The sequence below is a fragment of the Malaclemys terrapin genome, chromosome 8 (genome assembly GCF_027887155.1).
Source record: "Malaclemys terrapin pileata isolate rMalTer1 chromosome 8, rMalTer1.hap1, whole genome shotgun sequence".
Classification (NCBI taxonomy): domain Eukaryota; kingdom Metazoa; phylum Chordata; order Testudines; family Emydidae; genus Malaclemys; species Malaclemys terrapin.
This window is the reverse complement of record NC_071512.1, coordinates 82,680,460-82,704,166: the sequence shown is the minus strand read 5'-3', so window position 1 is coordinate 82,704,166 and position 23,707 is coordinate 82,680,460. Positions and strand designations below refer to the sequence as shown.

Below are 23,707 nucleotides of genomic sequence, written 5' to 3'. Positions count from 1 at the left end.
ATCCCTGTGCGGTGTAGTTATACCACCCCAACCCTCAGTGTAGACAGCGCTCTGTTGATGGGAGGGTTTCTCCCATTGACATAGCTACTGCCTCTTGGGGAGGTGGATGAACTACACCAGTGGGGGAAGCGCTGAAGTGTAGACAAGCCGTGAAGGTCCACATAAGCTCTTACATTAGTGAACTGAGAGTTAAAAATTTGTCTTTAAATTTCTATGCTTTATAATTAATATAGTACAATAATTAATATAAATACCCGGTGTGCTAAAAGCACAGACATCTTCCTGCTTTTGGAAAGCCTCAAGTCTTTGTCAGGGAACCCCCTCTAGCCAAATGTATGAGGGAGCTGATCATCTTGTCAATTAGGACTTGACTGAGAGCCCATTGAAGTCAATGGAAGTCATTCCATTAGATTCAATAGACCCAGGATCAGGCCCTTAATAGACACTGTAGCAGGGAGCTACAATGCCTTGAATTTTCCATTAGGTAATTTGGAGGACCCAATCAATTTTTTTCCCAGTGAGCCAGCTAAATTCTGTCTTCCAGCACACTACTAATACCTACTGAGGAATTATACCAAGTGGACAATCTCAGCTGTCTCAACATTTTCATTTGACATTTAGTTTTTATCAGTTGACATATACAGCCAAATTTAAGTCAATGGAAGTACAATAGGGATAAGTCTGCCCCTAAATTTTATTCTGTCTTTCTTTATGGTTACCTCTAGTCCCAGAGCTCCTTAAGCCTTTCACAGGAAATCTCCAGAACCTATGGAAATCACAGCTCCACAATCTCCCAGAGGGGACACTGCTGAGCAAAGCTCTAAGAGAGGACTTTGCTGTAAGAGTCAGTTTTGGATGTCTGATTGCATTCTGTTTCCACCATTCTCCAGGGTCACTTGTGTGGGCATTATTGGGGCTGAGAAATAAAATGACAGCTCCATCTGCAGGCTATTCACTGGAGATAAAGATTCTTTTTCTAGCAATTCCATCACCTGTACATCCAAACCGCTTTTCTCTAACAGGTGCTGGTTAATGATTTCTCTTTCTTTGACCTTCATTTTTGACATCTACAGTGTTGCCTTTTCTCTGTATATTTTCTTTAGCTGAATTCTGGTTGGCAGTGGGGCATACTGTATTTGAACTGAAAGGCTAACTCTGTACCATATGTCCTTGCTTATCCTTGATGGGGTAAACCATTCTGATATCTTTGGTTTTTATTTTATTTATTAATAGAGCCATTCTTTTACAACAGAAATCTTATGAAACTTGTTTTACAACTTAGAGATAAACTTATACACAAATTAAGGAAGTCCCTAAAGCTGTATTTGTGAGACTGGCTATTAGTCACTTTCTTTAACTTTGTAATATTGATCACTACTCTTCCTATTTTCCTTTTTTTAAGGACAGTTGTTGAAGGGGTTTTTGCCTTCCTTAATATTCAAAGAAAGTTATCAAATTATCGTGTCTGGTGGAGTGAAGGGTTATATCCCTCTTCCAGCAAACTCAAAAAAGTCCCACCACATTTCTAAGTAATCTTTTTTCCTTCTCTCTGTAAAACTCTGACTTGATGAATTAATTTTTCTAGTACCTGAATTTATGGCTTTTATAAGAAGCAGAGTTGTCAGGACAATTTAATAAAAATACAAAGGGGTTATCTGACAGCTGACACCTCGTTATCTCCCTTATGGCTTTCCAAAATGTCTTAATTTGAGGCATATCTACCATATATGGAGAAATCTCATTTCATTACATTCTTTCCTGCATTTGCGTGTCCCTGTACAGTAAATGTGTTTAATTTTAAGGGGAGTTAGGTACCGTTTACAAAGAACTTTAATATAATTTTATTTTATTGAGGTGTGGGACTACTACTCCATACATTCTCCCATACCTCAATTTTGATGCCTATGCTTGCATCAATTTTCCCTTTTTTCATTAAGATGGTTATTTACTCTATGAAACAGTTAGAGATTACTTTTTATAGAATGGAGCGTAAGCCTTTTTGTTTCATGGATAAAGTGAGTAGTTTTTCAAATTCTGTTTCTTTTCTACTTAGGTTTGCCTTTTTGTGCGGGGTGGGTTGAAAATGTCTCAATTGTAGCTATAGACATTCTGGAATTTTCATGTCTTTTGCAAGTTGTTTTATTTCATCAAGTGATCTAAATGTATTGTTTCTAAATAGCTGGACAAATTTTTATATACTTATAAGTTCCCACATGTCAAAGCTTCCCAGACTTTTATTGGGGTTAAATTCCTTATTATCTACTAAGGGTATTAGAGGTGATGGGTAAGGGCTTAGCTTGCTGAATAAATTATTTCTTGTTGCTTTCATAAAACAGCGATTATATACTGATTTCGGCCTATAGGATTTCTTATCCAGGGGACCATGCGGTTGAAATCACCTCCAAGGATTTTGCATTCCTGACTCAGATGCCTGGATCCGGAACCTGTGCGTAGATAAGCTGTCTGTACTGAAAAGGTGGAGAGCTTAGAAATAGTAGCATGGTTACAGCTTGCTTCCTTTGGTTAGCTTCTCAAATGACGCAAGTGCTTTTATCACAATCTCTAGATACCATGGAGCAAGCTGAATGACCTTAAAATCCTCAGTGCAAATTCTGCTTCTCCTTGACTTCCATAGAGTTATTCCAGCTACTGTTGTAACTGAGACTAGAATTGGGTCACAAGTATACAGTATAAGCATACACTAACTAGTTTACTCTGGATACACTATCTTAAATCAGCTGGGTAACAGCCAGGATTAATTCTCTTTGTATGCTCAGCTGCTCAGCAAGAATGGAGGAAGAACGTTTGAAATGGTGGACCTAGTTTCCAGCAGAGCAGGGCCAAATTTGCAATGTACAACTTTTTAAAAATAAGGCCTCATGGATGCAAAGCTGTGGCATGTGCAGAGCATTTGGATCCTTTCTAATATTAACTCCAGTTATCCTAAACTTCAGTTGAGCCTTATCTATCCAGAGGGCTGTTAGCCCAGGAAGGAAAATATGATATTGCTCTACAGCTACATGTCATGACTGCAGCAAACTCCTCTGTACATTTCATGCATATGATGAACTGGAGGGGAGCTGATAAGAAGGCTAATGAATTGACCTAATCATGAATTTTTAACAGATGAAACTAGCTAGTTAACAACCACCATCATCCAATTCAGGTCAAGGTGAATTCTCTTTGCTACCGGGGAATGGATCATTTGATTGCCTGCCGTCCTACACTTGCTGATCCATTTGTGAGCCTCTAGCTGCCTGATTTCCATGTGCTTTCTTATAACAGATTTGATATAACCCGATATTGCCTTGCCATATGATATTGTGGCTTTGCACAATCTTCAGTCAGCTTTTCCTGAATTAGAGTTATATTGTGCACATTTATCATTATTTTCAAACTGTGGTGCCAAAAGTTAGGCACCTAAATTCTTATTTAGGCCCCTAAAAAATTGTCCTGATTTTCAGGGATAAACTCACAACTCACAGAAGTCCGTGAGAGCTTGCGGGGGGACAGCAGTTCTGAAAATTTGGCCAATTTTATTTAATTAATTTTAGCAACCTAAATTTAAAAATCCTGGTCTTAATTTTTTGAATGCCCTCTGGACATAGTTCTCATTAAGAACTGATATAGAAAATTGCCAGGTGAAACACACTGCTCAGAATTCTTAATAGGGAGTTGGATACCTCTGTATTTGGAAAGTGAAAAATAAACCATGATAACCTATTAGTACCAATCCTTAAGATCTCAATCTGTATTAATTCATAGAAAAAATCTTATGTGCACAGTATAGGACACATGTCACAATGAGGATTTCTCTTACCTCTTACCTCTTATTGTGCTCCACTTACGTATTATTGTGTTCTAAATAATGCAAAATTGGAGATGCTGCTGCCCAACTCCAGCCAACTGGCTACTGTTGAATATAGAATGTCCGCCCACATTACTGAGCAATGTGCCTACGTCACGTGGGCATCACACCCTATTAGATTTCTTTTTTCTTCACCATCAGTGGTTTCTTGTACAGATCATGACCAATTCAGGCTCTCCATGCCTGTAATAGTCTGTTCTTTGTTATTCCTACAGTCAGGCGATAGCGTCAAATGAAAGAATAAGTGGTGGAATCAGCTACACATATTCAAAATGTTGACGTTCAGATCTGATTATAGGATTGCCATTTGACAGCTTTATATCAGACAAAACCCATTTGTTAACAGTGACACACTGGCCGTGAGTACAAGAAAGAATAATACTTTGCATTTGTAGCACACATTTTATCCTAGGATGTCAAAATCAGTTTACAAACATTAATTAAGCCTCATAAACATAAGAGATATCTCCTTTTACAGATGGGAAAACTGAAGCACAAAGAAGGTAACTGATCTGCCGCCCAGGATCTCACATAAAATCTTTGGCTGAGCTGGTTATAGAATACAGATCTCTGGAGCACCAGTCAAGTGCCCTAACCAGAAGATTGTCCTTCCTAATTCAGATGTCTTCATTATTACTGTTAGATTAGTGAGGCATGGAAGAAAGAGAATAAACTGAGAAAGGAAGAAGGAGAGGCCCAAGTCAAAGTATTACTGAGGCAATTTGGAGAGCATGTTACTTTAAATTCCTATTCACATAGCTCACAACTTTTTCAGAAATGAGTTTTCAAGAAGTAGAAAAGTAATACCACAATGTTTGTTGGAAACGATTTTCCCTCCCTGCTTAGCTGGCTGTCAAAATATTACCAGTCTGAAAGTAGAGATTTAAAATCCTGAATTTTTTTTTTAGTTATAGTAGAAAACAGAATTTTATAGAAGACACGGGTACACGACAACAAAAAGACAGCATCCCTTCTCAAAGAACCATGCTTCTGTGATTTCTAGGACTTTTGAAAATATAGAAAACAAAGCTGAATCTCAATTAAAGACTGCTGAAGGGGAAATGGGATCCTGTATCACTGACATCTGGACTAGTGCTAGTTCATGTAATACATATCTGTCACTGACAGCTTACTGGGTTATATGTAATTCTGAATCATTAGTCACGTCTTCTTCAGCAAGCTCAGGGATCTGCAAAAACAGAGCAGTGGTAGTAAAAGTACCTTTGGAGGACAAGCTCAGTTACATGCCATGATCTTGGAAGATAATCATATACCATTAATTTAATGTATGCCATAAATGTCATGATAGATAAGTCCATGTCAACAAATGGGGTGTGGGCATTGTTGACCTAGACAATCAGGTTAGCATAGCAAACAATGGCTTTATAAATATCTCCTGCACACATATTTAATCTTGTGCTTAATACACCCAAGAAGAAGAAAAATATGTCCAACATCATTTCAAAAGGGAAGAAAAATCTGTTCCTATTTTCATAGCCTTGTAAAAGAACGAGAACTTCTGGGAAAAAAAAATCCAAGAAGAATGCTACATGCCCCCAAACAAACTTATTCAAGATGTAGTTAGCAGCTAAAACCCTGCATATTACATAGACTGGTTAAACGGAGGCAGCCTCTACATATGCTCACATTTGAATATGATATTGATTGATCACTTCTACAAATGGAGTGGCCTAGAATGAAAAGTCTTGTGAATGTGCTAAGACCATTTTAACGGGTCACTAGAGACCAAAGTGTGGAAGTAGCATATCTAAGCCAAGATCTATATGCAGTCCATCTACCACTATGAAAAACTAAGTGTTTCAGACAAAAAAAAAAAGATATCTCTATAGACATTTTTTCTGTTGATACTATAGTTTCCACTGACAATTGATTGGGTGTTTCAAGATCAAGGGAATGTGTTTAGTCACTTGCCTGTTGTGACAAGTCCCCCCACCCCCCGGGTGCCACCTGGGACTGGGGTACCACTGAGCCTGCCTGACCCACCAAGTCTGGGTTCCCTTTACACTGTATTGCTGTGCAGCCTGCCAAGCCCTCCCTCAGGCTTCAGACTGCACTTTACCAGCACACATACAGGTAGGGACACACCCAGCTGCAGCTTCAAACAGATGCTGAGATCAGCTAAGGAATTGCCAAGTTACTCAAGTGCACATCCCGCTTTGGAGGGTAAACTCAAAAATATATTGTCTTACGCTGCACAGAGATCTGTACAGCGTAAGCTCATGAAATTTGCCCCCTCCATCAACGTGGAGAGGAATATACACAGCTTTCTGCCCCAAGTTATGATTTCCACACATTTGTTTTAGACCAAACAAAACAAGTTTATTAATGACAAAAGATAGATTTTAAGTGATTATAAGGGATGGTAAACAGATCAAAGCAGATTACCTAGCAAATAAACCAAACGTGCAGTCTAAGCTTAATATACTAAAGAAATTGGATATGTGTAGCAAATCCTCACCCTAAATGTTGTTTTAGGAAGATTGCAGAGATTCTTGAAGGCAAGCTGCACTTGCTTGCAGCTTAAAACTCCAGTTATTCCTTTCACAGGCTAGACAACTTTTTAGCCTGGGTTCAGCCCTTCTCCCTTAGTCAGTCTTTCTGTTTCTCAGGTGTTTCCAGAAGTCCTTTCTTAGGCGGGGAGACAGTGAAGAATGAACCACGATGTTCATAGTTTCATTATCATTTTGGTAAAGGATGGTGACTATATTTTATGCTTGGGTCTCATAATATTGTAAAACTGATCCACGTGAATGAAGATAAATATTTTACCAGCTCATTAATATGCCTACAGAAATCTTGATTTAAAAAAAATGCTAGATTTTTAATTGGAGACAAACTAATTTCGTTAATTACAGTCATCTTATTTTGCTAATTTATGGGGACAGGCACAATATGGAAATTAATACTGCCTCCAAAAAAGTATTAACTCCTAAATACATTCTCAAATTATTGTGAAGGACCTATGCTGTATAGAACACCTGCTCCGCAGCTCTGGTCTGCTCCCCCATGCCAATCCTCACTCTCCCCTTGAATACCAAGATCTATGAATCTATGAGTGGGCACTGAAGAGCTTCTATACACCTAAGGGAGGGGACTGAGAGCATGCCTTCTTAGCCCCCCTCTTCTCTTTCATGGATCAGGAACTTTCTGCTATTTGTTTTTGGTTTTGTTCCCTTCTGCGCCCCACAGCAGAAGGGAATATAAGCCCTATGGTCTTTGGGCCTAGTGTTTCAGTTTCAGTGAAAACTAGGGTTGAAATTCTGCCCCCAATAAAGTCAATGGCAAAATTCCCATTGATTTCAATTGGGCCATGATGTAACCCTGGTGATCTCGGGCCTCTGAAGTTTAAGGTTTTATTCATAATTTGGAAGAGTTAGGTATTGGGATTGCCTCAAGTCCTTAAAACACTGTCCTCCCAATTGTCCAACTATCTCTCACACACTCTGTTTTTGGGTTGCATAGGAATAGATATTTTTAAAATGTAAGTCATTTATTTAGCGTGTGCATAGTTGTCTAGCCAAGTGATGGCATCTTCAGTGGTGTGATGCAGTTCTTCTAGGCCACCACTGAACCTAGTCAGCAGGCATTCATCCAGAGCCGGCTCCAGGGTTTTTGCCGCCCCAAGCGGCACAAAAAAAAAAAAAAGCCGCGATCGCGATCTGCGGTGACAATTCGACGGGAGGTCCTTCGCTCCTAGCGGGAGTGAGGGACGGTCCGCCAAATTGCCGCCAAATAGCTGGACATGCCGCCCCTCTCCAGAGTGGCCGCCCTAAGCACCTGCTTGGCAAGCTGGGGCCTGGAGCCGGCCCTGCATTCATCGACAACGTGCGTCATCATCTGTGTTGCGCCGCAGCCATGCAAAGGGCTGTCACGAAGGCCCCAGTGATACTGGTTAGTTGCACAGAGACCTTGCTCAGTCCAGAACCTGTTCAATAGGGACTGCTGGTGATGGGGCAGGTCAAAACCAGGAGGACAAATTTTGGGGTTGGCAACGAGGGACTGGTTGAGGATTATAACAGTTATCCATTCCTCTCACCAGCGTGTTTCTGCCCTAACATCCTGGCGTGGCAGATGAGACCATAATGGGCGCCATGACGGCAAATATGCAGCTGGTGGTTTAAAAAGGTCATAGTGTAGAGGCAGGTTTGGCTTGGCACGTACTTTCTCCAGTATCTTGCCAGTGGCAACCTCTTGTCTGATATGAGGAGGAACAATATTACTCAGAACTGGGAGCCAGGGAGTGGAGTTGGATGCAGGGTGCTGGAGATGATACATATGACGGCATGTAACTGCGTATCCACCAGTTTGGTGTGTGACGATCGGCTCCATACTGGTGCGCAGTACTCCGCCACCGAATACGAGGTGGCAAGAGCTAATGGCAATGGATCAGTGTCCTCGTCGCACCACCTGCCAGTACCTGACTGCAGTCAGGAAAGCTAATGATCCAACCAGCGAGCCGAATTCCATGAGCACCAACTCAATGACTCCCGGCACTGTGGTCACCGACAACCCCAACGTGCAGCCCGATGACTTCTATATCTTTGGTCCAGCTCTATGCATGTTACAACTCAACAGGGAGGATTTGTCGGCTGCCAAGCATGATTAACTCAATGTAAGTCATAACTAGCTATGTCCTTTGGTAAGAAAATGCAATCACAAATACATTCACTCAGTTATTAGCAGTTTCTGATAATATCTGTATTTGAAAATGCAAACAGTAGAATGAAAATATACAATACAAATATACAATAAGCCTAGGCACAGAGTCCTGTGTGGCTCATCATTTTCCTTCTTATACAGAAAAGGGGGCAATGAGAATTCATTCACAGATCTTGCCTTTACTCTTCCGGTTCCAGTATCAGCTAATATTGATGACAGAATTAGTTCCAGCATTCTTAACAATGTCATCCTGGTATCATTAGAAAAAAGGTGGTTCAAATCAAATCTGATGGATGAAGTGGAATAGTAAAATACCACATGCTCACATGAGTCAAAAGATTAATATATAATAGTTTTACCATGTGTCATTAGGGATGTAAGTAAGAAATCATCCTTCCGGCCTGCTTTTTCCCCAAACAGCCCAGATTCACAGTACAGCATTACATATCAATTTGGCACAGTTGATGACTATATGCAATGGCCCTATTTGCTGTAATAAACCCTATTGCCCAATTAGTCATTTGAACTGAAAGAGCATGCCTTATTCATGGCTAGCGTGTGAAAGGCCTGGATTACATGAGCACAATGTTGGTTGAAGATCTTTTTCTACCGTGGTCTGCATTACAGCAACAAAACACAGGACTAATTGATTGACAGAGAAAACAACTCCCCCTTTCTTATGAGAACCTTCTAATAAATAGCCACTAGATGCCTACTAACAGCATGCATTGAGAGGGCCTGTCCTCATGGCATCACATTCAAAAAGAACCCGGAAAACAAATGTTAATGCCTGCCTAGATACACAGGCAGTGCCAGTCTCTTAGTTTCATCCCATAATATGGTGTGGATTAGAAGTCAATTCAATACGTTTTCACTAATGTCCCATGAATGGAGAATAACCCAGGAAAAGGCTCTTTTACACAGATGTAGTATTCAAGCCAGAGCCCTTAATTAAGTAATGCTTTAGTAATAGCCAATTAGAACAAAGTAAACAGCTCAACTGTGTGTTCCCATTCAGCCAGCAGGAGTCATTCATTCTGAGCCTTTAAGAGATAACAGGACTATTGACATCCTTGTGGATAGCAGCTAAAATTATGCTGTCACTCTACACGCTTTATATATTTGTCATCACTGGATGTAAATATTTATGGCTGTGATAACAAACCACTTACCTTATTTGGCGATTTTGAAACACTAGTGGAATTCAAGGATCACCGTATAAGGGTGTTATGTTTCTCCTCAGAGCAATGTTGTATGAATGCTGCAATGTTTTCAGAAGCTGCAAATAAAAAACCTTCTTCTCCTCCTATAATCCACGTCTTACAAACTACGGTGAAAATAACCTCAAATAAGTCCGACTTTATGAAGTACAGAATACAGTACAGTGGTGAACTTGTCTAAGCTTTTTACACATTGCATAAAATTAAACATCAGAGCCTCACCTGCTTCAAGATTCATAGATTCATAGATTCATAGATTATAGGACTGGAAGGGACCTCGAGAGGTCATCGAGTCCAGTCCCCTGCCCGCATGGCAGGACCAAATACTGTCTAGACCATCCCTGATAGACATTTATCTAACCTACTCTTAAATATCTCCAGAGACGGAGATTCCACAACCTCCCTAGGCAATTTGTTCCAGTGTTTAACCACCCTGACAGTTAGGAACTTTTTCCTAATGTCCAACCTAGACCTCCCTTGCTGCAGTTTAAACCCATTGTTTCTGGTTCTATCCTTAGAGGCTAAGGTGAACAAGTTCTCTCCCTCCTCCTTATGACACCTTATGACTTAAGATACTAAGTCCTATGGCAGTTGATGAACAACACTTTAATAGTACCTGCCCATAGTTAAAGTTTAAGCTAGTTTCTAATTACAAGCCAAGTTTTCAAACATGGTCTCATTAATTTCACCAAAATCAAACAAATATCTGAAAATTTGCATGCAGTAGTGTATCCCAGGTATGACTTTTTTGGAAAGTTTGAGACAAATCACCTAAAGGAGTACTGAGGAGAGATGGGGTTCAAATATTGATTTGTTTTAAAAAAAACAAACCTATTGTTTATTTGGCTTGCCAGACCTCCAAAATGACTTTACCTACAAAACACCAAACATGTTCATGTTGCAATTTCTTACATATGAAACAAGATTGTTCTGCCTATGGCAATTGTGTATTTACAAGGAAATAAATGTAAGTTCACTTTTAAAAAAATATTTCAATTTAGAATAAATAATGTGGCCTTGAGGCGCTCACTGCCTTTGGCTATTTGGGTGCCATTTCCTGTGCATTTGTTTACTCTAAAATCTATTAGAATGTTTAGGGTTCTATAATATTTTCTCAAAGAGCAATTCTATTCCAAAAAGAGGCTCTTTAAAAATAAACATTGGCAGGTGTCATGTTTATTGCCATTCAAGTATGGTTTGTTCTCTGGCAACAAGCCCTGAAAACGTAGCCTAGTTTCAAAAAGTCAAGTATTCCCTCAGTTTTACTGAAACAACCTTCCTGTAGGAATTGGGACTGTACAGGTGTAACTGATTGGAACTTAGTAAACAATTCCTTGGCAACACACTAGAAAGAAGAAAATCAAGCTTATCTCTTGTCTTACCTCTGCAGGGCTGGCAAGAATTAAAAAAAATAGTTTTTTTTTATAGTAAGAAGTTATTTTTATCATCATTAAAATAAGTAGTTGTAACTTATTTCACATAGATCTGTTGCATAAGAATGCATCACCTATAAATAGTAACTAAGTGATAGATTCTGTCAATTTTAACCCCCCAGTTAACAATGTTTGTGGCCTGGGAGTAGGTTAGCTATATATGGCATTAATTTAAGAAAGAATCCCTATAGGGTTCCCCCTTTGTTCTCATGAAGAAATCTAGTGAATTAGTTTAACAATATAGATCAGTGATACTCAGACTGAGGCTCGCATGCCGCGAGAGGCTCTTGACTGTGTCTCCTGGGGCTCTTTGCAGCACACGATATTAAAGCACTGTGCGATTTAATTATTAATCAATCTAAGGTATTAACCAGTGGTAGTTGATAAAATAATAATATTTGGTCAGCTATTTTGCTGTGAGAATTTATATATACATACACATATATACACTAATACACTGTCATACTGTTTAAATATGATTATATAATACTATAGTAAATGAAATCATGAATTTACACTACTGTGGCTCTTTTTGGGTAATGCTGATCGTTAATTTGGCTACTGAACCACTGAGGTCTGAGTATCACTGATATAGATCTTCCAGATGTGAGCCATAGAAAATGTAGTATGGTTGGAAAGGATTCCAGAGTCATCCAACCCTGCATCAGTAAAGGATTGCCATCTTTGCTAAGGTTTGGGTCATTTTTTAAAATGTTAATGAATCAGTTAATCCACCTGAATTACTTTATCCAGACTTTTAAAGGTAAAATTCTGCCCCTCTTCTCTGCAGTTGTGAAGAACCATAGACATCTGTTGCTAAGATGCTTAGAGGGCATGGGGAAGGATAGGATTTTGGGAACTGGGTGGGGGATCCAGACATCCCTGGGTGGGGGATCCAGACATCCTACATGCCATGGAGCTTAGCTCTACAGAGGATCCCTCCAAAACACCAGTCAAATGGTATGGTGGGAGGAAAAGAGATGGGTGCAGTGGATCTGCCACTAGGCAGATTAGCCTCCCATTGCTGCAGGTAATCTCAGATGCCAGACCAAAGCTGGGAGATAAGGAAGGGTTGTTTTCCTGCCCCAAAAGACCATCCCAAACCCAAACAGGTCTATCTGGGTTTGCTATTGGCATGCTAAAAGGAGAAAGGGTTTCACTCTAAGGGTTTTATCAGAGCATCCTTGTAGAGACAGTTACTAGGGCATAATCAAATTCTCCTTATATAAAAAGAGCTTAAAAATCCGGTCATGTTTTCCCTTGTGACTTTTCATAAGTGAAAACTGTAAATGGGTTGGGACAATAGAGGACTGATTCAGTGAGCTATTTTGCTTGGAGTAGGAAAGAGAAGAATTGAGCTGGATTTACAATGTACACATCACTCTAAACATGTCCTTGGTAGATATATTTTATCTGTCATTAATGATCCACTTATTATTGAACAAAGCTCAAGTATTCTAGCTACATGTTTAGTAAACATTTCTTTGCTCAACAAACAGATTTGACTCTTTCTATCCCAGAGAAATACAACAGATTCCTCATTATACACAGAACTCCAGACCTTCCGTTCAAACAGTTCTCTTTGTGTTCCCTTCTTTCTGGTGATGAAAACTGAGTTCTGTTGTGAACTGAAGACACTCTTGGAAGTCCCAGACATAATGCTTACCTTTTATTAAATGTAGAAATGAGATTCCAGTTATTGAAATAGCAATCTAGCCAAATTCCAGACAACTTTTCTTAGTAATAGTCTAGTTTCTTCTCTGCACAGCTCTGTCTCCAGAATAAATAAAAAAAGGTTGATGCTCAAATATGGGTTGCAATTGTAAATAATTTATTTATTTCTTCTCAGATACTTCCAGCCAAAATGGACACAGCAGATATACAGGAACCAAGTGCATCCTTCGTGTGAACCCACTGATGTAAATTGAATGACATCTAGACATTGGCCTAGGTTAACTCATGTAAACACATACTTAGAACTAACCATTCATTTGGTTGAAATGCTTTATGTAAAGCAAATATCTAATACATTCTAATCCCTATGTTTCATTCTGACATCACTACAATGGAATTTTCTTTTTAAAACTGCATTGAAATCAAGATTGGGGACATCAGAACACCACCTACAAACTCAATGCTCATGTTTTCACAACACAATAACTAATTTTAAGCCACTTAGGTATTTGCTGTTCCTTGAATCCTATCAATGCTTAGACCACACAACAGTTCATGGGGTGAACCCTGAATGTGAGACACCACAAAAGAGAGTCTGAGCTGTATATCTATGTTCTCTGTTTATGAAGGCATAACAAACACACAAAAGCTCCACCTGCTCACTAAAAAGGTGAATAAATATTTGTTCATGCTGAAATTCAGTGTTGATTTAGCTTGCACAAACCTCCAGTGGACAAATGCCCCCAAAACAGCAGCTATTTAAAAGCATAAGGAAATAGCAAGGCAAAAACATTAAGAGAATTTGAGGTTCATATTAAATATCAGTAGTTTATGGGTAAAAATGTTTACAGGAAAGTTGGAGTTAGCACAGAGACAAAAAATTCAGAGTTAAGCTTAAACTTAAAACAGACCTCACGGTTTGAATATATGTACTCTCAACCCTTGCTTCACCTTAACACTGTCTTTTTGGCTGGGATTGACATGAGATTAAGAAGTTAAAACGAACCCTAGCACATAATGCATTTCCCAGAAGTTTAGCACAAAAGCAGCCAGAAAGAATTTTCCAGCATTATTGCGTGTATAATTGCAATTGCAGATTTCAGCCAATCCTCAGGAGCACAAGAAAAGGTAGATGGAAAGAATATATAATTTCCCATAGAGGCGGTGTTCTCTACAGTCCTGCTCTCATTCTACCCACCAAAATATATTTCTACTGAACTCAAATTATACGGGATCCATCTTTATTTTATATGTACTGGGCCAGTTCTTCAGCTGGTGTCATTGCTTCATTGACTTCAATGGTGCTATGCCAATCCACTCCACACCAGCTGAGCATCTTGCTCTGAGCATCAGTTTTAGGGCCCTTGGTTTTTGTGATATTATTTGTCTAGAGGATGCTCTACATTCCTTTATTTTTGTGATTTTGCCAGCCAGTTTTCTCTTTGGCTAGTGATTCAGTACCCTCTTCATTCCCTGCCCCCGCCCTGGCGTTAACACCACTTATGCTGGCACAAAATGTACTTGTAATTGCACAACACATACTTAGTAGTGAGTTTATAAACACAAAAGCACAAATTCCTTCTGAGAAAGAATGTATAAAGAATATGAATCTCTTACAGAATCCACATTTAAATGGATTGCAGACTCATTGTTCCATTACAGGACTAATGGCTGCAACAGTATCGAAGGCATCACACTGAAATTAATGAGGAAGAAACAAAGAGAAACAGTCCATCCAATACAGAATATTTGCACAGCGGAATATCTTTATTTTAATCCTTGAAACGATTTACTTTTAAAAATCTTCACTATCAAATAAATCTGTGGTATGATCAAATGTATCCATGTGACAAAGTTTCTTCTTGTAATGCATACCTCAAATGGTTTCTGCTAACCTCCAAGTCAAGACAGGTTTCCTGACCAAGTATGTCTCAGAACTGAGAGTCATTCAGAAGAGAAAAGTACACATATTCCCCTCTGCAGGTTTTGTTTGAGGATTGCTACCTCTGAGCATTTGCACACCTTGGCTTTGTTTTCCATGTCTTCAGCTCTGTGAGGCTCAGATTCACTACTTTCTGTTCCTTTATTAACTGTGCTGTCAAAGGCTCACAGTCTCAGTATCACTTCTTCAAGGATGCAGCTCTTACTTCAACACCAACTTGGTTCAAGATCAATTCCACTTTTTGTCAATATTATTCAAAGACTCTGGATGTGCATCTTATCTTTTATTTAAAGCCTCTATATATTTAGTCATATTGGGATGAATACAAGCCTGACATAAGCAGGTGAAACTCTACTGACTTCAGTGGCGTTATGCCTACAATCACAGCTGAATTTGGACCCTCGTTTTTCAAAGGAGAGCCAATTCTTATGTTTGCTGTAAAAGCCATATTTATTCCATTACCTTTCCCAAACAATGTGCACATTTTTATTGGAAAGTCTTTTTTGTATGCTTATAGTGATAATGTATTTGAGATTACAGCATAAAACAATTTCAGCAAAAACAGTTGGGCGAATAATTCTTCATGAATAATTTAGCCAATTAATTGCTTCTTTTTTTCTATCGGCAAACAGATCATAAATGTAACAAAAATATTCATTGTTCTAAATTATTCACCAAATAACTTCTGCAAATAATCTGTGTTCTGTGGATGGTACATGAGACCACTTCATTGTGAATATAATATTAAAAACTGAGCTATGTTGGATAGTTGTGATTGGACCCAAGGGTCACATCATATATTTCTGTTCCCCGGTTCAAAGAGTGTAACTCTCAAAATCAGGCTCGCGGCATAAATGTGCATATTCATAACCACAACGTTAACTTTCCACAAAGATTCCCTAGTTTTCCCCTTAAAATTGACTGTTTCTGCAAACCTCCCTGGTTGTAAACTTCTTTACTGAGGACCTGATCCAGCTCCATTGCAGTAAGCTGAGTCTTTCCATTGACTTCCAGGGTGGTCACCTTTTAATTCTTTGAGGCCTTTGCCTGTCCCAGAGACCTCTCTCCTTTCAATCATTCGCTTGCCCTTATCATTCATCAGCATTCTCACCATGCTGTGACTGCAGCAGTAGATATGCAATGGCCTGGCATCTTTTTTCAGTATCTTGAACTTTTCTCACAGTGCTGAGAAATACACAACTGACTTAATAAAATAATTGACAACATTTCAAGAGTCAAAACAAGGTGGAAAATATTTCCTTTCATCTACCAAGAGAGGACACCCCATGTTCTTTGAAACAGTAAATAAACCTTAAGCCTTTACGTATTCAAATGAAACATTGGCTTGCCCCAGGAACGCATTTTTTTTTCTGATATGGCCTCTAAAATACCTGTCCCCTGGCAAGTTCACCCTTCTTCCCGGGCAAGACCTGGATATATGCTGTGAAAGAGCAAGCCCTTACCCCCCCCCCCCTTGGAGAATACATCTTCTTTCTAGCCATACTAACTTTTGACGTTGTCTAGAGCATAACAATATTCTCTCCATAAAAGCTTTCTGGAGAACTTCTTCCTCTAAAGCAGAGAATTACTCTTATTGCACCATCAAAAATGAGTGTCATCTTTCCCACACCGCTTCTCAAACCCACTGACCTCCCCACCTCTCTATTCTTGGGGTGTTAGATTTTGTTAAATTTTAGATTAAAAGAAATTAAAGACAATTGTATGAGATTAGCAGCATTTTAAGGTTTAAACCATTGTTATTGCTACAGCTCTCTCCCTACAGCAGCACTGTCATGCATCCATCACACTGTCACATATCCACTCAGTGTACAATTGACAGGGAACAAGATGGAAATAGTCCATCAATCTAATGTCACAGCTGTAATAAAAGTGTACAGAAAACCTATAAATACTGGTTATACCCTCAGTTACAGCTCCAGTGTGCTGATTGGTGTAAATGGTCTACGGAGTTACAAAGAGGAGAGTGTCATATGGAAAAATTGCCATTGGAGTCATTTTGCAAGTACTAAATCTTGCCATTTCCAGCCTATCAAAGCTGAAAAGAAAGTGAAGAAAACACACACAGACTATAAAAATATTTTTCAGTTCATATATGCAAAGAGCAGACATTTTATGAATGGGACTGTATCTATCTATTGTTAAAAAAAAGTTGCTGCCCACAAATATACAAAGATAAATGTCCAGTTTCTCAAGATGCAAAGCACCCAGTTAAATAGTCAAAGTAGTTCATGGAAGGTGAATCCATTATCCTTGGCAACAAGTACAAACTTTTGTCTGTATTCCTCCTGCGCACCATATTCTACATAGACACCACTTAGTAAAAACTAAACCAACTGAAAGCAGGAAAACAAAGTATGAGCATAGAATTCTATTAAAAGAATGCAAGGCTATCAAGGCTCTGGAGTACGGTAAAGAAAGGACTTCAAGATTCCAGAATAAGGAACACGAAACATGCAAATCTGTTTTTATAGTTCACAGCACACAAATGAAGTGTAAATTCATTAAATTGGAATGTGTACTGCATGCAGTGTTTACAAATGAGACGCATACAAAAAATAAAAGCACAAGTATGATACACATTAGTGTTTATTTCCATAATGGCAAGAAAAAATGCAAACACAAGTTAAACACAGGACATCGTTAAATCAATAGATGATATCAACAAGCAGGAGCAACAGACAAGGACTGAATATGAAGGTGAAGGAAAATAAATAGATGCCCAGGGAGGCTAAACTTTATCTATGAATAATGAATGGAGAAATAATCCATCTAGTATCTCATATTCACAAGTTGCCCTTTCTAAAGATATATACAGATGTCAGATTGTAAGAATTTTAAACACGTAATAGAAAGTCTGATTCAAAGCCAATTCAGATGAAAGGGGAGTCTCTTATTCATGATTTCAACAGAGTTTGGGATAGGCCCATATCAGCCTATTCCATCACATGAAGGAAACAGTCAGTATATCATCTCACTAATTTGCGCTTGAGTGAAAATTAAAGAATAAATTTGCCAAATACCTTGACAGATTACATAATTTTACTCTTTATTAGACTTCAACAGAAACTTTTAAAAAATTGTTTATTTCTTATTTAGTTTTCGTATTTCGCCTTTCGTTCTTTAATTCACCACAAAAAAAAGGGTTTACACTGCAGTTAAACTTCCTGTGTTTAGGCCAACATTGCCCATAATCCTCTCTCACTGCCCACTTAGAGAATTTTCAAAAATCATTGGAGAAATAGTTTTGTTTATGAAATCATAATCAGATGTTTGTGGTGACCCAGCACAGGAGTGTTGACAGATGTGCCTCAGCCCTTTGGGTCACAGGATAATGGTTTGAGTTAGCAAATTTTACTTTGGTGAGGTCACAGGTCTTTCCAGCATCAAACAAGAGTGAGCAATTTGGGTAATGAGGAGCAGCAGGAAAGGCAATATGAGAGGATGAGAGGAAAAATTATTTTTTTAGGGTGTTTTTTTTTTTTTTTGTTATTCAGTAGCATTTAACTGTTTTAGGAAACAAGTTTCTTTGCTTCCTGATTTTTAAATAGCACAGATCAACCTTTTTTTTTATGCAGTATTATTTTTATGCAGTCACTGGGACTGTGCTGGTCACGGGGTGTGCTGTACAGCTGATGCTTGAGAAATGCTGCAACATGGAATCTGGGATAACCTTTGCTCCAAGTGGAACAGTGCTACTTTTCTGATAAACACAAAGGGGAAGCCACCAACCTGAACAGCCACTGGGCAGATGCATGAGTCCTTGAACATCCCAACAGGCCCAGAGGCCAAGGGAAGATATTGTTGTGTATTTGGTTGTCGTAGTAATAGAATCTTGTTGTTGCTATGGCAACTGAGTTAGATTATTAGGGGATAGCCCAGCCGGTTTTGGCTGGTTGTTGGTTAGTTCAGTGTGTGGCAATAAATGGCTGCTTTACAAGATCTACAGCTCTCTGCGTCTCAAGTGATTTCTTCCTAAAACTGCTGCCCCCAAGGATACAATAATATGGCGACGAGGATGGGATCCCTGTGCTGCCCCAGCAACAGAAGAAGGTAGACGTCAAGGTTAAAAAAAACACACCAAAAATAAAATAAAATAAAACCTTTTTGCTTTTGGAAGGGGGTGCGAACTGGCTTGTTTGCACTGACGGTGCAAACTGAAACTAAAACCATGGCTACACTTACGGGGCCGCTGGAACCTTTTAAGGAGACTACAGTGCAATAGCACATATATATTGAGCGTTTTGAGCTTTTTTTTATTGCAAATAACATTGCAGAAGAGAAGAAGGTACCAATATTCTTAAGTGTTGTAGGGGCTAAGATTTATTCCCTGCTATGCAACTTACTACACCCCGTTAAGCCTGAGACCAAATCTTACAGTGACATTGTGGAAATCCTGGGGTCCCATTTTTTTGCAAAACCACTGGTAATTGCTGAAAGATATAGGTTCCACAAAAGAGACCAGAAAGAAGACAAAACAATTGTACAATTTGTAGCAACTTTGAAAAAGCTTGCAGAACACTGTGAATTTAAGGAGATGTTAAATGACACCTTACGTGACAGGCTAGTGTGTGGCCTGCACAGTGAAGCTATACGGAAGTACCTATTGACAGAGGCTCAGCTTACCTTACAGAAGGCCGTTGATATTGCGGTCTCCATGGAACTGGCTACAAAGGAGACGCAATACATTGATGCATCCCCGAGTGTGCATAAGGTGTCACAAGAACTTACCCACAAAACTGTGGGGAGTCAGGAATGTTACCGCTGTGGTAAGCCGGGTCACTGTGCATCAGAATGCTGGTGTACCTGATGTGTCGACACTGGCAAAAAGGGACATATTGCGTGTGCCTGTAAACAAAAGAAAAAGAGGCCTGTGGGCTGCCTGACCAAAAAGGAAAATCTGCATACCCTAGAGCAGACCCAGGATGATCAAGGTGACACTTCATCAGAAGAAGTGCCACTCCACGTTTTGTCTTTGGTAGTGGGCTCACATGAATACTGGGTAACCCTGTTGTTGGATGGCAAACCTGTATGCATGGAGCTGGACACTGGTGCAGCCAGGGCCGGCTCTAGGTTTTTTGCTGCCCCAAGCAAAAAAAATTTTGGTTGCCCCCCATCCCAGCCCTGGGCTCCTCGCCACACACCCCCCCTGCTGCCCCAGCCCTGGGCTCTCCTTACCCACCCACCCACATCCCCTGCCGCCCTAGCTCTGGGCTCCCTCATTCCCCCCACCATTGCCCCCCACACACACCTCCTGCCGCCCCAGCCCTGGACACTCTCCCCCCTTCCCCCACCTGCACCCTCCTTCTGCTGCAGCCCTGGGTCACTGGTAACTCGCTCCCACTGCAGGTCATTCAGCAGGAATTTTAGATGTGCACAGAACACAGACAGGATTGGTTCCCATATGGTTACAGAACTGCAGTAAAGTGAAACAATTTTCAGCTTGTGTGACTGGAGGATATCTGGATGCATATTATAAGGCTGTCCTACATAAATGAGGAAAAGTTGAGGTGCCTTTATTATTCTTTTCTTCCACTCTTTCTTTCTATGGGGAATTTGCCAATGCAATATCACTGTCTTCCTTTTAAACAAACAAACAAACAAAAAGGCAATGGCTGTTGAAAATAGCAATTCCAGTCCTAATAACCACTAGGAACCATTTCTTGCTCAATTTTATCCTACTTTTTCTACAGCAGGTTACAGTGGATCAGTATATTTGATTTGGGAGAAATGAAGTAACAGCTGCCCAAACTTAGCTTGAGCACTCCTGAATTTTGAGGTGTTCAAATCTGGTAGGCAGGTGCTGGGGAGGAGGGGGGGAAGGGGGCTGTGGCTCCGCAGCAGTGTGTCTGGCGCTGCGCGGAGCCAGACATGCTGGTCTGAGTGGCACGGTAAGGGGGCTGGGGGGTTGGATGGGGCGGAGGTTCGGGGGGGCAGTCAGGGGCAGGGAGAAGGGGGGGTTAGATAGGTCAGGAGTTGGGGGGGCAGTCAGGGGACAGGCAGCAGTTGGATAGGCATGGGAGTCCTGGGGATTTGTCAGGGGACAGGTAGGTGTGGGGTCCTAGGGGGGAAGTTGGGGCGGTCTCAGGAGGGGGCAGTTGGGGACAAGGAGAAGGGAGGCTTAGATAGGGGGTGGGGTCCTGGGGGGCAGTTAGGGGCAGGGGTCCCGGGAGGGGATGATCAGGGGACAGGGAGCAGGTGGGGTTGGATAGGTTGGGGTTTCTGTGGGGGGCAGTCGGAGGGGGTGGATGGTGGCAGGGTGGGGCTACCCTCCCTCCCTGTGGAGTGTCCTATTTTTTGAATGTTAAAGTATGGTATCCCTACCCTGCCCAGTGCAGCTCTCCATTCAAAGCAGGCTGCAGCATGAGGTCTCAGCTTCCTCCCTCCCTCCCCCTCTTTCCTGTTGGTAGTGGCCAAGGGAATGCTGGGAAATGTAGTTCTTTCCCTGCTCCAGGGCTGGCTCTATAGGCAGGGAGCTAACCAAGGAACTACAGCTCTCAGGGCCCCCTGTTGGTTCTCAGCTTCCATGCTGGATCCCTGCCGCCCCTGCAAATGGGCTGCCCCAAGCATGTGCTTGCTTTGCTGGTGCCTAGAGCCGCCCCTGGGTGGAGCCATCTTGGGGGTCTCAGAGACTGTGTATAAAGAAAAGCTACAGCATCTTCTGCTTAAGGCAACGAAAACTGTTCTGAAGATGTACACGGGAGAGGCTGTGCCCATGTTGGGCACTACTGATGTTAAGATGGAACTCAATGTACAGGCTGCTAAATTGCCACTGTTTGTGGTGAAAGGCAATTACCCAGCCTTAATGAGTAGGTCTTGGCTGAGGAAGATTCAGATGAACTGGGCAGAAGTGCACCGAATGACTAAAGATTAAACCAGTCTAACTGCTGTACTAAGGAAACGTGCTGCTGTTTTTGGAGAGGATCTGAGAAGTATGAAGGGAATCACTGTGACATTGAACATTAAACCTGGAAGTCAGCCAAAATATCTGAAAGCTAGAACTGTGCCATATGCCCTCAGGCCAAAGGTTGAAGCAGACCTGGAGTGCCTGGTCACAAATGAAGTCCTAATACCAGTTACTCATAGCTCATGGGCAACTCCAATCATTCCAATAGTGAAGAAAAATGGCTCTCTCTGGATTTGCAGAGATTTTAAAGTCATGGTCAACCCGGTGTTGTGTGCAGAGCAATACCCACTTCCCCGCATCAATGACCTCTTTGCGGGCCTGGCTGGGGGACAAAAATTCAGTAAGATTGATCTGAGTCAAGCATATTTACAGATGCATGTTGATGAAAAGTCCCAAGAGCTGTTGACTACTGTGATGCATAAAGAGCTTTATCAGTACTGTCGCCTACCCTTCGGAATAATGTCTGCTCCCACCTTATTCCAGAAGGCTATGGACCAGATCTTGTGTGGCTTGCCAGGAGTCCTGTGCATTCTGGTCATTGGAACGAATGAAGAGGATCACCTAAAGAATTTAGAGGCTACCCTACAAGGACTGGAAGAGTATTGCCTACAAGTCCTCAAAGACAAGTGTGAATTCTTCCAGTCCTCTGTTGAATATTTAGGACACATCATTGATGCTACGGGTCTTCGTAAGGCCCCTGAAAAAGTTAAGGCTATTGTGGAGGCTCCACCTCCTCAAAATGTTAGCCAGCTTTGCTCATTTCTAGGACTATTGAACTATTATGGGAAGTTCATCTCGCAGTTAGCCACACTGTTAAAACCACTTCACGAACTCCTGGGGCAAAACAAGGCCTGGAAGTAGACTGAAGCCTGTGATGTTGCATTTAACAAAGCTAAGGGTGCAAAGTGGTTGTGTCACACATTATGCCTTCGGGAGAAGAGAGACCCATTGCTTTTGCTTCATGCACCCTAAGCAGAGCAGAAACTAACAATGTCCAAATCGAACGTGAGGCATTGGGAATCATTTTCGGACTTTGGAAGTTTCATCAATACTTGTTTGGATGGAAGTTTACACTTCTCACAGACCATCGACCTCTGTCTTCAAATGTTGGACCACACACAGGCATTCCCCCATTATCTGCTAGTCGTATGCAACAATGGGCATTGTTGCTTTCCTCACACACATATGAAATCCAGTATCGGAAATCCATTCTGCACAGCAATGCAGATGGTCTCTCAAGGCTGCCTTTGCCAGTCAAACGTTGAGATATTGCCCAAAAGGAAATCTTTTACTTTGAACAGGTAGAGAACACACCCATCACCGCTACTCAGGTAAAGAAGGCAACTCGCGTCGACCCAGTATTGTCCCACATTATGGACCTGGTGATGCATGGAACGTCTCAACAAATCTCTACAGTCTCACCCGACCTTGTTACCTACATGTCCAGGAGAACAGAGTTATTGGTCCATTCTGGTTGTTTGTTGTGGGGAAGACATATCATTATCCCACCACCACTGAGATCACAGATGTTAGAACAGCTACATTCCGGTCACTGTAGAATAGTGCGCATGAAGGACATTGCATGAAGCTATTTTTGGTGGCCGGGATTGGACAGTGCTATTGAAGAGAAGGCAAGAGCTTGCATGTTATGTCAGGGTGTGAGGAATGGCAGTGTATTCACATTGACTTCACTGGCCCACTAGAAGGAAGCATGTTCTTGGTGGTGGTAGATGCCCATTCTAAATGGCCAGAAGTCTCTATAATGCAGTCCACTACTTCAGAGAGTGCTATTCAAAAACTATGGGGACTCTTTAGTCATTTTAGTATGCCAGAACAACCTGTGAGCGACAATGGACCGCAGTTCGTCTCTCAGGAGTTTGGAAATTTTATGAAGGCAAATGGGATACACCACATCACTTCAGCACCATATCATCCATCCACGAATGGATTAGCCGAAAGATTTGT

The 23,707-nt window shown here is 40.9% G+C and overlaps 1 protein-coding gene across 1 annotated transcript; it reads left to right on the top strand.

Annotated features, from left to right (window-relative positions):
* The first annotated feature begins 21,769 nt into the window (after positions 1-21,769).
* Positions 21,770-22,603, top strand: LOC128842463 (uncharacterized protein K02A2.6-like). Its single transcript, XM_054038486.1, has one exon. The coding sequence runs from the start codon at positions 21,770-21,772 to the stop codon at positions 22,601-22,603; it is 834 nt and encodes a 277-aa protein (XP_053894461.1).
* The last annotated feature ends 1,104 nt before the right edge of the window (positions 22,604-23,707 follow it).

Excerpts from the sequence above, each read along its gene's own strand:
- LOC128842463 (XM_054038486.1), top strand. The coding sequence starts at position 21,770 with ATGAAGGGAATCACTGTGACATTGAACATTAAACCTGGAAGTCAGCCA.